The following is a 17,340-nucleotide window of genomic DNA, read 5'->3' on the forward strand; positions in this document are numbered from 1 at the left end:
CAACAGTTCCTCTCAAACACATACACTGTCATTTCTCTTGTTCTTTGACACTTCTGTGATGGAGAAATGTGTGTCTGATGAATGCAAATGTACAAACACAGAAGTACAAAATTGTGTTTTTAGTAGCATCATGAGAGGCTAAGAAAGGTAACCTACTTGAAGCATTCTGTGGTTAACACAATGGTCCCCAAATGCTCAGCTGTAAAAGTAAATGCCTTGAGAAACTGTGTCTCAGAGGTATGAGTGACAGCTTAACAATGTGCAAGATTATTCTTGAAATTCCAAGGCTACTGAATGTGTTGCTTGAGCTTCTAGCAAGAAGGAATAAAACATATTCTCTTGAGACATAATGAATTAAAATCACAATGCACCAGTAAATGATGAAAAGAGACTGAACAGAATCCTACCATCCACAGGGATTATGACCTTTATGTTCCTTAACAAATTAGAGAGGCATGAAATCAAAATTCTATCTGTTAGTATAGAAAGCTTTCCACAGCTGCCTTTATAATTAACCTTTTATGTGGCAGAATACTTTGGCATAACACTTTCTTATTTACTGTCCATAACTGAGGTGGATGAATCATTTTCAAATTTGGAAAACAAAGAATCTTGACTTCTCAGAGCAAGTTGCTGTCCTACCTCGCTCTCAAGTGTGCAAAATTTAGAGCTGTAATGAAATAACAGGAACTTTATTTTTTCTAGGTTTATATTAAGGTAGAAGAGATTTAAATGGGCAGTCTTTATTCAATAAGACACAAATTATGAGACAACAAAATAAGACTTTCTTTCCTTTTTAAAAACTCTCCAAATTAAAAAAGCATACCATTTTATAAAACATTTCACAGAACACAAAACCATGACAAAAAAAATTATGATGTTTTTCTAGTTCCCAAGAGAGTTCATTTACTGATGAGGCACGTTGGTGAGTTCATTATTCTTAAGCAGTTCACAATTAGAAGAAACATTCCTGAAAGAAAGGAAAATAAAATATATTTGTACACTTTGAAAAGCTAATAATTATTCATGCTGTCTGGAATGCAAGAACTTAGGCAGAGGAAACAGGCAAGCAGAAATATGAATGGGTTATTTATGGGAAACAGTCCAAAACTGAACTACAGAAACTAAAAATATAAGTATCTGTATTTGGAAAGAGAGATGAAATGAAACTAGTGTGGTGATTAAAGCACAGCCCATATGACATTTCTGGCTCTGATTTCAGAATGGTAATGCTTTGTTTTCGAAGATGGTTTGAATGTTAAAACATAAACTGAGTTTCTATGGGCACACTGGCACTGTCCTTGGCTTTTTTTCCCCCACTGGTGACAAGTCTTAATTTCCAGGTGCTTAAATAAATGCATTAACACCACGTAATATATTTTAACACGTTACATCCAATGAACCTTATTTCAGAATCCAGTGGAAAATGGAAGGGAAAAAAATCTAAATGGGGGCCAGAGCCATAGCACAGTAGGTAGGGTGTTTGCCTTGCACGCAGTTGACCCGGGTTCGATCCCCGGCATCCCATATGGTCCTCCAAGCACTGCCAGGAGTAATTCCTGAGTGCAAAGCCAGGAGTAACCCCCTGAGCATCGCTGGGTGTGACCCAAAAAGCAAAAAAAAAAATCGAAATGGAGAAACAACTTTCACCGTATTTAATTCTACAGTCCTGGTCACAGCACCTTGGTCTCGGGGGATTCTTCAGCCTGTGTCCTATGACTTGACCTCGTGCTGTGGCACATGATTTGAGCTTTCTAAGATCTAGCTGTCCCTGGTCTCCTCAGGATCTCTCCCACTCCACTTCAGTTTCTCTGCCTCTCCTATCTGCATCAGCCTAGGGCATCTCAAATTCTTCTCCTGCCTATCTGCTTCAGAGATTTCAGCTTCACTTTTAAATCCCTATTCTTGTTTGTCTCCCAGTAAAATCCTTCCTTTCTTCAGATCAAGTTCATCACTTTCCCCTTGGCACCATCTCTGTCTGTACCCATCTGCTACTGGCACAGTCTCAGACACTAAGGACCTCTGTGACACCACAACTGCTGAATTCGAGGAATCAGACATTAGAATATTTTAAACAATCAATCAATATTTCTTGAATAGCACGATGACAGTGCTTTCAGGGACACATGCCTCATAGACTCAATCTGACCTTGCGGGGAGATGAAATCTCAGATTTATGAGCTGGCCAAATCCAGGGTTGACAGTCACATCTCTTGGGTGAGAAAAAAAAAAAGGTGCTTAAGAATTGGCAAGAAATGAATGACTCAAGAAGAAGTGGGCAAAGATGATGGTGTGATACGGCCGACCCAGGTTCGATTCCCAGCATTCTGTATGGTCCCCTGAGCACTGCCAGGAGTAATTCCTGAGTGCAGAGCCAGGAGAAACCCCTGTGCTTCGATGGATGTGACCCAAAAAGAAAAAAGAAAAAAGGCACCTGTGTTCTCCTTTCTCCGAGAGACTTTAGCCATCTCCCCCTCCCCCTCAAGGACACAGACTCCCTTTCTCAGCTTGTTCAAATTACTTAGCACAAAGATGGCCACATGATGGTCTGTCCCTTGGAGCAGTTATAGCTTCTGCTACCATAAACTGCTCCCTGGAGTGAGAGAAGGCCGACATGGGTTTGATAAGGGTATAGAACTTTTTTTTTTTGTTTTCCCTATGCACTGATCCAAAACACCCAGGTCTTTAGTGTGGCTTCATTCATACATGCAGATTTGTAGCCTGCCATGTGTTAGTCACAGTGTTTGCAATAAAAACATTTAAAACACGTGTTTGAGCATTGTATAACTGAGACTTAAACCTGAAAGCTTTGTAACTTTCCACATGGTGATTCAATAAAAGAATAAAATTTAAAAATAAATAAATAAATAAATATTTTAAACTTCAAAAAAATAAAATAAAACACACAAGTCACAGAGATTGTTGCACTACCATAGGCACTAGCAACTTTTACTACAATATGTATCTGTGAAATTTAAGTTTGTTCCAGAAAAATGTACTGAGACACACTGTTACTTCTGGAGAACAATTATGACAATTTGATAAATCTTTAAACATTTATTCTACAGCTGTATATAAGAATGTAAAGAAACAGAGATGTAAGATTGTTTTCTAAGTGCTAGAGAGATAGTACAATGGTTAAGATGCTTGCCCCACAAACAGCTGACTCAATCCCCAGCACCTAAAATGTTTCCTTTAGCACTGCCAAGAATGATCTCTGAGAACCGAACCAGGAGTAATTCCTGAGTACAGCTGGATAGGAATCACACCCCTCAACAAAACAAAACAAAACAAACAACAGCAAAAAAGGATCTGCTTTTCATGACATCCTTTTGGGGATGGTTTGGATTTGGAGTAAGAACATGTAGTACAACCACATGTATTTCTTATCAAAAGATCACTTTTGGTTTTCTGACCTCAAATTCCCATTGCAAAAGCTAGTGGTTACCAAGAAAATATCATTTCCACGGAGAAAACAATTTTACTAATAAAATGTGCTTAGTGTAGCTATTTTACAAATTAAGAGTGTCATTTCCTCATTCACGGTTTCATTTCCTATTGAACACCTTGTAAAGTCCTGCTGTTCTCTGTGACTGGCACCAAGCTGGAATGTGGAAATTTAGCGAAACAAGAAATGGATGTGTCAGCTTGCTCTTCAAGCCTGCATTCACCCTTGAGTATGTATCATGCTTTCTCATCTCTATGTCTCTGTTTTTTCCACACTGAAGAAGTTCGTATTCTTCCTTCAACATGTACTTCCACTCCTTCTGTCCCCTCATGTCTTTCTAAGTAAATTTCAATAAAAACTATCTTGCATCATGAAAAAAAAGGGGGGGGCTATGTCTTTAAAAAAATCCCAATCTTTCAGTTGGTGAGAAAGACATTAACAAGTACAAAAGTGCTCTAGGATAATACAGCACACCTGCTAACTTGATAATAGCACATACTCCCGTAGTCTCTTCTTGCTTCCAGAGCCTGTTAGGTACTAGTAACTGTGTTCAGGTAATAAGTAGCAGGCAAGGAGAAGTATAACACGATTTTTCAAGTAATGGTGGTCAGTGATATTTTATATACATACATCATGTATATGAAAGATAAGATTTTAAAAAAATCTATTAAATTCCTTTCAAATGGAAGGATGATTAAAACATAATCCTGTTTCCTATACTATGGGAAACAGAACCAGCTCGTTTTATTCATGTATATATTTAATTGCTCACTATTTGCCATTCATATGGCACCTGCATTAAAGAGGTTTGTATTCTGGTACAGGGGAAAGAGTAAGCTAAACTCAGAGGATAATGTCTTCAAAACTCAGCAACTGCATGTGTGTGTGTGTGTGTGTGTGTGTGTGTGTGTGTGTGTGTGTGTATTTAACACCTAAATTAGATATGGACACAGTGGGCTCAGAAAGCATCCTTTATGATGTGATGCTTCAAGGTTCCTTTCACATTTTAATAGACTATCAGGCCCCGTGAGAGGGAACGAGATGTGAATACTTTAAGGAGGATATTCTAAGGCACTGTGAGGCATACTTAGACAAAGGCTGAAGCAAAACAGGTGGGGTCAGAAGCAGGGCTGAGACGGCTGGAGCAGCAGTAACGACCAAGACCATGCAGGGCTCTGAGCTCAAGGGAAGAGCCTGAGTTTTATTCTAAAAACCACTGGAACTACAAGAAGACTAATTTACCACACTAAGATCTGAAATTTCAGTAATTGGTATTATGCATTCAGAGATAACTGTGCTTCTTGAATTAATAATTTCATTCAGAATCAGTTTCAATTGTATGTTTCAATAAAAAAGAGGATAAAATTCAGATTAAAATATATTCTGCAACCTGTCTCAAAGATAAAAACTGCCAACATATACTTTAATTAAGATGGAAAGCCAAAGAGAGAGAAACATCCTAAAAGCAGCAAGAGAAAAAACCAAACATTCATCTTTAAGGGAAGGCCCCTTTACACTCACAGATATAGTAATTGAATCTCTACAGGATGTAAAGCCTATATGTGATTATAACCAAAGTGTTGAATGAGAAAAGTCTTTAGTCAAGTTTAGTCAAGAACATTCTATCCAGCTGGATAGAATTATCACTCAGATTTGAAACAGTGGCTAAGATCTGTTTCAACAATTAAAAAGAATTTGGGGTCAAGAAACCAGCACTACAAAAAGTAGTTTTTTTAAAGGGTCTTCTCTAAAGACAAAGAAACTCCACACAGAAATTGTAAGAAACCCACAAAATGTAAAATGTGGGAAAGCAGAGTAAAAATGGGGTCTAAGAATGAATTAGAGATCTAGTTTATCTAAAGTTAAAAGGGGGTATCAATTTAGAACATTGTATAAAAATTTCATGGTAGCTGAAAGCAACAGTATCTGGCAAGTAGAACATGATCACTATATAAAAGGCACATATCAATATACAAGGCGGGGGAGAGGTGGATAATAGAAGCTCCAATAAATTAAGGCAAATTCAAAAACATCCAAATATATGTAAGAAAAATGGTACTAAAGTTTTAATCTAAATAATCTATTAAAGACATGAACTAACCAGTTACATAGCACAGAGTGGATCGAGAAGAAAAAACAAACATCCTTTTATTACAGGAGATTCACTTGGACATCAGTGATAAATACAGGTTCAAAGTAAAAGGTTAGACAATAATTGTACTAGAAGTAGCAGTTTTCGAAGGGCAAGGTCAACTACAGCTATAAGGGGCAAAGGAGATTTCACTAAAAAGGGTAATAAGAGAATATACAATGACTAATACATTAATGTATTAATACATCCAACATATTATGTAATAAAACTAATAAAGATATATAATTCTATATAGTAATAATAATAATAATGATAGATATTTATGAAGAGCTTAATTCCCTATCCCCACCAAAGACCAAATAAACATTTTTTCCAGTATACATGGGGCACTGTCCATGACATACTATATGCTGGGACACAAAAGAAGCATGAACAAAGTCATAAAAATTAATATAATACCAAGTATCTTTTCAGGCCACAATGTTATGACAGTAGAAATTACCCAGAAAACTGGAAAGAATCAAACATTTGGAGACAAAACAATATGCTATTAAATAACTATTGGGTTAACAATAAAGAAAAAAAATTGAATTACTAGATTCAACTAAGAATAAAGAAGGCAAGCATTATAAAATCATAGACAGCAAAAGGGTAGTATGAGGAACTTTCATAGCAGTACAAGTTTACACTGCTAGGTGTAAGGACAATGTTTAAATAAGTATTTTAATACCCAAGCCCAAGGAACCATAAAAAGAACAATTAAAATCTAAATTCAGCAGAAAGAAGGAAAGCAAAATTAAAGAGTGATAAAAAGACTTAAAAAAACACGAAGATCAATGAAACTAAAAATGGATCTTTGATAGAATAAACAAGATTTACAAACCTGTATTAGACTTAAATATCTATTATTATTATTATCCTATACCAGGAGCAGAAATAAATGAGGTAAAGTTAAAACAGATACACCACATAAATACAAAGAACTATCAGACTAATAGAGACAACTTTGTGCCACTAAACTGAGTACCTAGAAGACATTCTCATGTGACTAAAATCAGGAAGAAACAAAATCTGATCAGACCAAATACAGCAAGGAGACTGAAAGAGTAATCAAAATATGCCCCCCAAACACAAGGTCAGGTTTTATGGATTTACTAGAGTTTCACCAAACCCGTACAGGAATTATCACTTTTCCTTTCCCTTATCTAGAAAATGAGCAAAACAGAAATTCTTCCAATTTCTGAGGCCAAAAGCAAATAGAAAGAAACTAAAACCAAAGAGAACAATAGACCAGATGCCTGATTTATGCAGATATAAAAATCAACACAATCTTAGTGAAGCAAATTCAGACAAAGCTTTTGCCCAAAATTAGCAACTGTTTACACTCAACTAGGCAGAAGGAAGGTATCTCAATACTAAAGGCCAACAACTACCCAACCCACAGCTAACATCTACTCAAAAGCAAAACACTTAGAAATTTTCTTCTATTAGGCACAAAGAAGTTTGGTTTCAGTGATATTATTCACCTCAACGTTTTAAGTCCTAACCACAACAATTAAGAAATAAAAAGTCTGTAAAATTAATAAAAAGTTAACTATGACTATTTGTATGTGGCAAATAATATATATAACTTCACTATATATTTCACAGAAAAAAGTTTTAGAAATAATAAGTCCAGTAAGGTGGAAGTCTACAAAATCAAGATCCACATATAAAACAAGCTGTGTCTACACATGAAATGTGCTAGAACAGAAAATTTATTTTGAGTTTATTACATTGTACTATAGTTTACTGTAATTACAATATTTTTAATTTTTATGGTTTTATGTAGTTATTCCAACTGCAAGAAGAGAATTTACATTTTAAAAATTAAAATTGCATCTAAAAGAATCAACTAAGTAGAAATTATTAAAGGAGTCAAAATATTAATTCACTAAAAGCTATAAATTATTACCAGACAGAACATCAAGAATGGAAAAGGAGTCCATGGTCATGGAGCTAAAGAATTACTATTGCTAAGATGACTATCACACATAAAGCATTATACAGACTCAGTGCAATCCCTATCCAAGTTACAATGGCATTCGTCAAGACTAGAGAATAAATGATTACCAAAATTTGTATAGAGCCTTAAGAGGACCCAGGCAAAACAAAACAATCCTGAAACAAATGAAGATAGAAGGCATTGCATTTAAATTATAAATATATATTCAAGACTATAGTAATCAAAGCAGTATGGCAGTGAAATAAACCAAGCATTCAGCCAAACAGAATAAAACCGAAAGCTCAGAAATAAACCTTCATATAAATATACACTAATTTGTGACAGAGTTGAGAGCACAGGAGAAAGCTTTTTCAAAATACAATGTTGGGAGAACACTTCTTCAAAGCACACAAAGGGTTAAAGAGATAGCTCAATGATACGAGTCCTGCTTTGACTCTGGGAGGCTTCGCATTTTGGTGCTACTGAGTGGTCCCCAGTGCCCCACTGGTAGTGATTCCCAAGCACACAGTTGGGAGTAGCCCTCACAGTGGTACAAATAAAAAAAAAGATATACGAATGACCAGTAGTCATATGAAATAAAAGTTCATCGTCACTGATTATAAGGAAAATGCTATCAAACTGAGATACTACCTACTACCTCACATCAGTAAGAATGGCTTAAATGACAAAGGGCAAAAACCAGTGCTGAAAGGGATGGAAGACAAAGAGGAGCTCTCGCACGAACTGTTGCTGGGACTGTGATATGGTTCAGACTCTACGGAAAACTGCACTGAGATCACTGAACAAATCAAAAACATACCGGAAAGTCCACTCCTGGGAAACTGCCCAAAGACCACAAGACACACACACACACACACACACACACACACACACACACACACACACACAATCTCTCTCTCTCTCTCTCTCTCTCTCTCTCTCTCTCTCTCTGGCAACTGCCCAAAGACCACAACACACACACACACACACACACACACACACTTTATTGCAGTGCTATTTCTAAAAGCGAAGATAATAGAAACAATAGACAGGTAAGCGGTATCACTGACATCCTGATGCTCATGGATGGTTGCTTGAACGGGCACTAGTAACATCTCCATTGTGAGACTTGTTGCTACTGTTTTTGACATATCGAATATGCCACGGGTAGCTTGCCAGGCTCTGCCCTGGGGGCAAGATACTCTCAATAGCTTACAGGGGATGGAGGAATCAAACCTGGGTCAGCCATGTGCAAGGCAAATGCCCTAAGCGAAGATATAGAAACAATACCAGTGCCCAATGACAGGTAAGCAGTTAAAACAAATATACAGCAGTGTTTCCCAAAGTGGGTGACATTGCCTTAACCTCTGCCTCGGGCAGAGAGGGGTGACAAAGCAGTCCAAGGGAAGATGGGGACAAGGGGGTAGCAGCCTGGAGAGCAACTAGGAGATGAAATGATTTTTTTTTTTGTTCTGCAACTTCAGAGAGTGGTAGGTCAATAAAGTTTGGAAACCTCTGATATACAAAGATGGCTACTAATCAGCTCTAAGAAAAGAGAAGTACTGCATTTCTCTACAACATGGATTAGAGAAGAGGGTGTCACACTCTGTGATAAAAGTCAACAGCAGAAAGACATAGTGAATGGCCTCACATCATCTCACTTCACTTTAGAACTCTTGAAATCTTAAGAGAGAACTGAGGTGCCATGAGGTATGAAAGCAATGGCCTTTAGGACAGTAGTGGGGGGAAATTAGAACATTGGCAGCGGATGTGGTATGCAAAGAATATTCCCCTGAAACTTATGAAGACTTATATAAAATATTTTCCGATTTTAAAATGATGGATCTTTTATTTTTACAAGACACTGAACAGCAACATGAAAGTATATGATATTTGCATAGAAAATAAAATATGACTTATATTCATCCTATATGCCCTACAATCATTGGGAAAGATGAGTAAGGAGAGGCTGATAAAATCTCAGGGCTGAGTGTAATAGAGACGTTACTGGCCGCTCGAGAAAATTGAGGAACAACGGTATGACAGTGATACAGTGATGCCCTACAAAGTGGTTTATGTTTTCGTTAATTCACTTTTTGAGTACAAGTCTAAAAATTTTCATAAGCAAAAACAGCTTTAATTTGGAATGTTTTACGAAGATGGGGAGAGGGAGAGAAAGAGAGGAAGGCATGAAGGGAGAGAGACAGGGAGGAGAGAGAGAGAGAGAGAGAGAGAGAGAGAGAGAGAGAGAGAGAGAGAGAGAGAGAGAATATACAGGTTTCTCCAGAGCAGAGAGCCCATACATATTCAGTGCTAAAGTATGAAAATTCACATCTTAAGAGGAGAGATGTGGGCAGCATGCTCCCAGGTACCGTGTTCTTAAAAACACATGTGCCAACATTTTTACCGTTTATTCAACTTGCCAGTTTTAAATACTGGGCCTGTCTTCCCACACAGTGAGCACAGTCGTTTTGTTATATCAAAGGAGCTGCCCTGTAATTGTAATCCCACTAATACATGGATGCTGTTTACTTCTTAAATATCTGTTTACTCTTCCTACCCACTACTAAGATTGTAAATAACCATATTGTGCAATTTTTCATATTCTTTGTGCTGGTAAATTCTTATTTTGCCAAACACTATGTTAACCGATCTCATAAGAGGATAAAAAGCAAGGGATTTTTTTAAGGCTATTTGATTAATAACAACAGAAAACAAAGGTTATCCAAGTTCTTTATGGAACACAGACCAAAAAGGGCATGATCACTAACTAGGAAACACAGTATAAGAGATGGAAGGCAACAAGAATGTTACATTTCAATATGGCTTTATGTTTAGGCTTAACAAACCTAAGACCCTCAAGCGTGTCCTGTGCTTATGCAGACAGATTAATGTTTTGTATCCCCTAATGATTGCATGTAGTCAAAGTTTCCTAGATTGTACCTTCTTATTTCTAAATATTTACATTAAATGACAGATGAGCAATTTCAAGTATATTTGTGCCACACATAATTCTAATATTCATAGCAATGCTGAGGTAGAAATCATTATTATACTCATTTTATGAAGGGGAGAACTCACACTTTAGTGGGGCTAAGTTACTTACAAAGCCAGTTAGTGACAGAACTGGGATGAAATCCTTCCAGGGAGGCCCTACCAATTTATTTTACTTGTACTAGTCAATGTGCTTGCTGGCACTTCATCAACCACTTGACTTACATGTTCTCTCTCATGTATCTGTCGGTCACAGCTCTATTGATTTCCCTGTTGCTTCTTTTCCTTACAGTCTATGGTACCTTCAAGGACAGGACCATGTCATTCATCACTGCACTTCCACTGTCTGCAGCATGGCAGATGCTTAGTCAATGTAGCCAAAGGAATACAGGTACAAATTCATTCTGGAATGCCTTAAATATACAAAGATTCAGAACCTAAATATGAAGAATCTTTCCCAGGCAGGCAGAACTTAGGGCAAGGTCAGAAGAAGATAGAGAAGAGAATGGTTATCAAATATAAAGTCTAGCCACTGTTCCATGTTGTGGAAGTTATTGTAAGGCACACAAGGTGACGGCAAAGTTAGCTTTTTAGGCTGATCATTAGGCTAGTGAAGGAGTCTCAAGCTAAACCAGAGAAATGACAGCAGTGTAGGCCTCAAGACAAGATTAAAACAAGTGGTTCAAAACTTGGCTGTGCTGGTTAGAATGTTTTTGTCACCTCTTGAGATGTTAAGTGTCTCCCACTGTAAAATGGTGATGACAACTTGGATGGAACTGGATGGCAGCAAATTAAGCAAAATAAGTCAGAGAAAGGAGGACATATACTGGCTGATGTCACTCATCTGTGACACAAAGAGTGATAAAACAAGGCGTAGTATCAATCAATGAAAGTCCTTGGCCTTGCAGTAGAAACTCAGACTATCCAGCTGTGAAGGGAGAGGAGGAACGAAGAGGGAGACTGCAAGTAAGAAAAGGACATTGGTGGAGGGTACTGTGCAGTTCTGTGGTGGGGGGGGGGTGCAGCAACTTTGTTCATCAGTGTCGTAAATGTTAACACTCTAACCAGCTAAACTGAAGTACATTTCTAAAAAATGGCAATGACAAAGTCTTCTGCATTCTTATTTATATTATCTATAAATGACTCAATGAATAATTTATAGAAAGCAATAAGCACACTATTGGTTATAAAGGCAATTTGAAACCTATATGTTATATTATGCACGGCAGAGCCTGGCAAGCTAGCCATGGTGTACTCGATATATCAAAAACAGTAACAATGCCGGTCCTCATTCCCCTGATCCTCAAAGAGACCCCAATACGCCATCGGGCTGCACTAGCATGCGACAAGGATGAATGGAGACATTACTGGTGCTCACTCAAGCAAATCCATGAACAACGGGATGACAGCAATGTCATATTATCAATAAAGAAATGAGAAATGTAAATAAACTAAACTAGCTCTGTCAGAATCTAGTTTCCACGGGCAGAGCACAAAGCAGGAAGCACTGTAGTACTGTAGTAAAGAGTATTTAGAGTCAGCTTAACACCTGTAAAGATTCAGAATTTCCTGTAGATTTCAGAATATGGTAGAATGATACCTTACAGATTGCTAAATACCTACACTGACATAGTGTAGAACTCCTTCTCAGTAACTTCATAAATGAAAAGTAAGTGAATTCCATGGGGGAAGAGGAAAGATCTGGGAAGGATGCAATATATTCGTAAGGAATGAAAAAGATTGTTCCTCTAGTGAATGCTTGCTGTTCATGTAGAAAACAAGATTTAGTAGAGTATAAACCAAATAAAGGATGAGGGTCCTTGAAATCCAAACAGAACTGTTGTGCACAAGTGTTCTTGGCGGTCCTGGTATTTCTGACTCACAATCCTTGGTATTATGCCAACAGAACTATAGACCAGACTTTTATTTATTATTATTTTTTGGCTTGTTGGGTCACACCCCAACAAGATGCGCAGGGTTACTCCTGGCTTTGCACTCAGGAATTACTCCTGGCTCAGGGGACCATATGGGATGCTGGGAATCAAACCCGGGTCGGCCACATGCAAGGCAAATGCCCTACCCACTGTGCTATTGCCCTACCTGCTGTGCTATCGCTCCAGCACCAGACCAGACTTTTAAAAGAAAAAACAAACCACAAAATCGTATAATTCTTATCAATTAGCTCTCTGGAAAGCATGTTGGAGAAGATCCTCTTGGGACCTAGTCAAAATTCTTGATTTAAGCAATATTCTTTATTATGTCAGTTGTTAAAAAAAATTACAATTAAAAAAACCGTAATAATAGAAAATTATGACAGGGGCCAGAAATGTGAGTATAACAAGTGTAAAGCACTTGCCTTGCATGAGGACGACCTGGGTTCGATTCTTAGCCCCCCATATGATCCTATGAGGCTGCCAGGTATGATTACTGAGTACAGAGTCAGAAATAATCCCTAGGCTTTGAGCCTTGGTGGGTGTGTGCCACCTCCTCTCCCCCAACCAAACAGATAACTAACAATGTAGACTTAAAAAGAAATGTGATAGTGAGGCAAGAGAGCCAGTACATAGGTTAAGGCCGTTCCCTTACACAGAGCCAATCACATTTTGAGCCCAAAAGCTGCATGCAGTTCATTAAGCACCAGCAGGAGTGATTGATCCTTCGGCACTAAGTCAGGAATAAGCATGAGCATTGCTGGGGCCACACATCCACCCTGCAAAGTATGACACAGCACATTCCCTCTCTACTCAAATATACAAATAAAATAATTAAAATGCACTTATTTTCTTTCAGGTTAATTTTAATTAAGAACAAATAAGTCGACTTTCCTATATTAAATATTTACATTCAACTTTTGACAATCAAACTTCATATGCTGTATAATTACAAAGTAATTAGGTTACAGAGTACTACATTGCCTCTCAACTATTTCTTAACAACTAAAATGACAACACAGTCACTGTCACTGTCATCCCGTTGCTCATCGATTTGCTCCAGCGGGCACCAGTAACATCTCCATAGTGAGACTTGTTGTTACTGTTTTGGCATACCGAATACACCACGGGCAGCTTGCCAGGATCTGCCATGCAGGCGAGATACTCTCGGTAGCTTGCCAGTCTTTCTGAGAGGGGCAGAGGAATCAAACCCGGGTCGGCCGTGTGCAAGGCAAACACTCTACTTGCTGCACTATCGCTCCAGCCCATGGGCTGGATAACATAGCAAACAGTTTTTATAAACATAGCCTAAGTACAAATCCTTAGAATAAAAATCTTTGGATTGTCAGTATTTAAGTAATGTTGCTGATAATTTAAGACACAAAACAAAAAGAAGACTACGTGTGGAAGTTACACATCCTGAAAACTTATCGAATTCTATTCAAACTGTTTCCTCTGGAGAGGGGCTAACTTTTAAATTATTTTTCTATCTATCTTCAAGGCCACCCCTGGCAGTGCTCATGGCTTCCTCGAGGCTCTATGATAGGGAATCACTCCTAGCAGTGTTAGGGGGGCCTTGTAAGGAGCAGGAAATTCAACTGGGGATGGAACCCACCTCTGCCACGGGCAGAGAAGGCACCTTCACTACAGTGCTAGCTGACCCACCAAAGTAGATCACTTTATTTTATTTATTTTAAGATCACTTTAAATTGGGGGAAAAAAAGCCAATCACGTCTGACAAACGAGATCAGACTGATAACAATTTTCCTTCAAACATCACTAGGCAAAAAAGTTTATAATTATAGATAACAACTTATAACTTTTATCTTAAAAACTAATAATTTGCATTATGAAATCTAAAAAAAGTCAGCAAACTAGACAAACTGTCTTACTTCAATGTGCCCAAGATAATTATTCTCCCAAATCTGTACGCTCATGTGATTTATTGCCTATGGAAATGATAAATACGTATTTCTAAAAAAAAAAATAAGAGAGTCATATTAAACATTTAACTCAGTAAACTGCTTTTTAAGCTTAATAAATTGGAAAAAATTAAGTTATTGACTAGACTGTCATATCTGTATTGAAGAAAACAACTTGATCATTTAAATGCTGCCAGAATCTGAGACTGTGACCTCTAGAGTTTAAACAGAGTCGACCTGGTCTGATTTGTTTTCATCCTGAAAGCTTCTTTTCTGACTGGAGGAGTTAATTTGCCATAATCACTACTGACAGTAATAGAAACTAACATGGAACATTTTCTATATGACTTTAAACAAGCATGAAATTGTCTTCATCTTTTCTGCACATAAAAATAATTGCAACAAAAGGCACTTACCTTTTCTTGCTCTAGGTGCAAAACCAGTTCCTTTGACTTTTCAAGATGGCTGACACTTCCTAATAAAAGAAAAGACCTTTTTACTCAAAGAGAAGAAAATCCCTCAGAAATAAAAATTAAACATTTCACATAATCTACAATTTCAAAAAGTCAAATGATTAAAGAATAACTTTATTAAATATTTGTCAGTTTTAAGAAGTGCCCTCAATTACTAATCAAATAATGTATTACTATTACAAACAACTAGTTATGAGGTTTTACATTTGTTTAACAGGGAATAATTGGCCCCAATTAAACTGGCTAAACTAAGGCTTTTTAGATTACTAAAACAAATTAAACTTTTTAAAATGAGAATTTAGGTGCTCCTTAAACCTTTCTAAAATGGATAATGAAAACTTGCTAAGTTGTAATCTTTCTGGTTTTATTAGTTATATTAAGATAAATTAAGTGAGATTAAAATCTTATTTGATTTATTTACCTTTGAAAATGAAGACCGTTTAAGGGTTACACATCCTCAGCCTTGGCGAGTGCGACCTCAATTAGTCAAGTCAGAATGTCTTTTAAAGCTTTGTGCTTATTGCTTCCAGCATGGAGCGAGGTGTTCATTAAGGTACCAAAATTCTCATAAAAAATCCAAAGTTGCACTAGTGAAAAAATGCTCAACAAGATGAAAACTGATCACATCTTTTTCAGAAAATCAGTAGTTATTTTAAACCAGTTTTTAAACAAGATTTGGTTTGCGTAGTTTTAACGTGCCACAAAGCAGCCTGATACCAGTTGGACTCTTTAAGCAGCATTTAAACCTACAGTGAGGATATATAATGGTACATTTAATTTTATACCACTTTTAAAATAAGCTGTACAATGTTTAGTGTGACCCTTTTATGACAAGCGTTGTTAAATGATTCTTTCCCTGTTTACAGCTATTTATGAAGGCCTTTTTAATAAGAAAAGCATGAAACTGTTAGCTCACACACACAAAATTTCTTTCAAAAGTTTATTTAGTATCAAGCAAGAGAAGACTTTGCTTAACACTACAGAACATTTCAAGACTTGAGTTACAAAAGAATACCACATTATTTGCACTTGTCATTGGCTTCCCTTTTTACGCATGTTGGCAAGAGAAAAAAAAATAGCATATGGCTGAAAGATAAAATAACTAAATTCTATGGAAACCTTTAAAATGAAAGGTGAGGCTTATGTTAAAAGGATGGATTAACATATTTAGTAAACCTATTTTTTTTAACACTAGTTAAATCAAAGTTATTTTTTTCTTTTGATGACCTATTTTTTTCATATACAGACTGGAAATAACAGAATTTTACATGTCTTTTTTTTTCTTTCTGCCAAGCTTGATGTTTCAACAAAGTAAGTTTTAAGTTCCATCCATTCAGATTTTAAGCATTTGATTTATTTAAAAAGGGATTGTTCATAGAAAAAAATTACTTTGAACAGTATACGGGACTGGTGGAGACTGGCTATTTCACAACATCAGACAGTACAATCAGTATCTGCCATATGGCTGGTCTCTGTAGACGCCCTTCGTGGTCCTCGCTGAGGGTGCCTTATGCCTTGAATTAGTCCAGTCCTCTTGCCCTAAAGTAGGTGAGATAAATTGCAGTTAGATCACTGCTATGGGTCATACTGGCTTCATTTTCAGAAACCGACTTAGCCCTGAAGCAAAGGTAGATTTCTTATTGAAGATCTAGACTCCTGATGAACTGAAAACACACACACACACACTCACACACACTCACACACAAGTTTAATTATAAAAAGTAGAAGCATAATGAAAATAGTTATCTTACTAGTAAACCCTATCAATATGCAAACATATTTTTGTGTTTTTTGCAGGGCAAATAATTTTGAAGAATTTTCCTTTTGGTCATTCATCTGAAAAAGCTCACAAAGTTCAAAATACAAACTGAATGTCTTTTTGCTGGACATCAGAAATTTATAAATGGAACCGAATATAGAAAAAGATCCAATAAGTTTTTAGTTTTAGTTGCAAAAACAAAGAAAACACAAATAAAAATTATGAAGCCAAAAGCGGAAAAACTGGAAAGCAAAGTAGGAATAGTAAGATATCAAGAGAAAGGTCTCATTAATTTTCATAGGTGCTTCATTGAAAGCAAAAGCTTTGGAAAGTTTTATAACTATAAACTATATGTATATATTATATATATACTATATACTATAAACTATAATACCAAACATGAGAAAAACTTAATGATGTGTCAAATTTCATTTACAACATTATATCCATACCAAATGACAGTGTTAGAAACAAGGACATTTTATGTCTCTATCTCCTGAAATTGCACTTCTTCTATTTCAGCACTTTCAATGAGAGATCTACCATTTTTGACAGCAAAGAGTTAACATGTCTGCTGCAACATACAGCAACTTAAAAGCCATGTGTCCACAGAGACCAATTTAAAAAAAAATCTGTGAAGGAAATATGCTTAGAATGACCTCTTCTTTGATACAAACATGCAATCAGCGTCATTCCCTCAAGCCAACCCATTTCAATTTCAGTAGATGGCATTCAGC

At 36.8% G+C, this 17,340-nt stretch overlaps 1 protein-coding gene across 4 annotated transcripts in view; it reads right to left on the reverse strand.

Moving 5' to 3' along the window:
- Positions 1-671: 671 nt before the first annotated feature.
- The window catches only part of KHDRBS3 (KH RNA binding domain containing, signal transduction associated 3), a 153,186-nt gene continuing 136,517 nt past the window's right edge, over positions 672-17,340 (reverse strand). For 3 of the 4 annotated variants that reach the window (XM_055128257.1, XM_055128259.1, XM_055128260.1), the window contains 3 exons: positions 15,266-16,383; positions 14,788-14,846; positions 672-970 (listed from right to left, as the gene is read on the reverse strand). In XM_055128257.1, the coding sequence (XP_054984232.1) occupies positions 16,292-16,383 (92 nt within the window). In that variant the 3' untranslated portion in view covers positions 672-970; positions 14,788-14,846; positions 15,266-16,291. The remainder of the gene's footprint in view (positions 971-14,787; positions 14,847-15,265; positions 16,384-17,340) is intronic. The other variant, XM_055128258.1, reaches the window with a different exon arrangement.

The sequence above is a fragment of the Sorex araneus genome, chromosome 2 (genome assembly GCF_027595985.1).
Source record: "Sorex araneus isolate mSorAra2 chromosome 2, mSorAra2.pri, whole genome shotgun sequence".
Taxonomy (NCBI): Eukaryota; Metazoa; Chordata; class Mammalia; order Eulipotyphla; family Soricidae; genus Sorex; species Sorex araneus.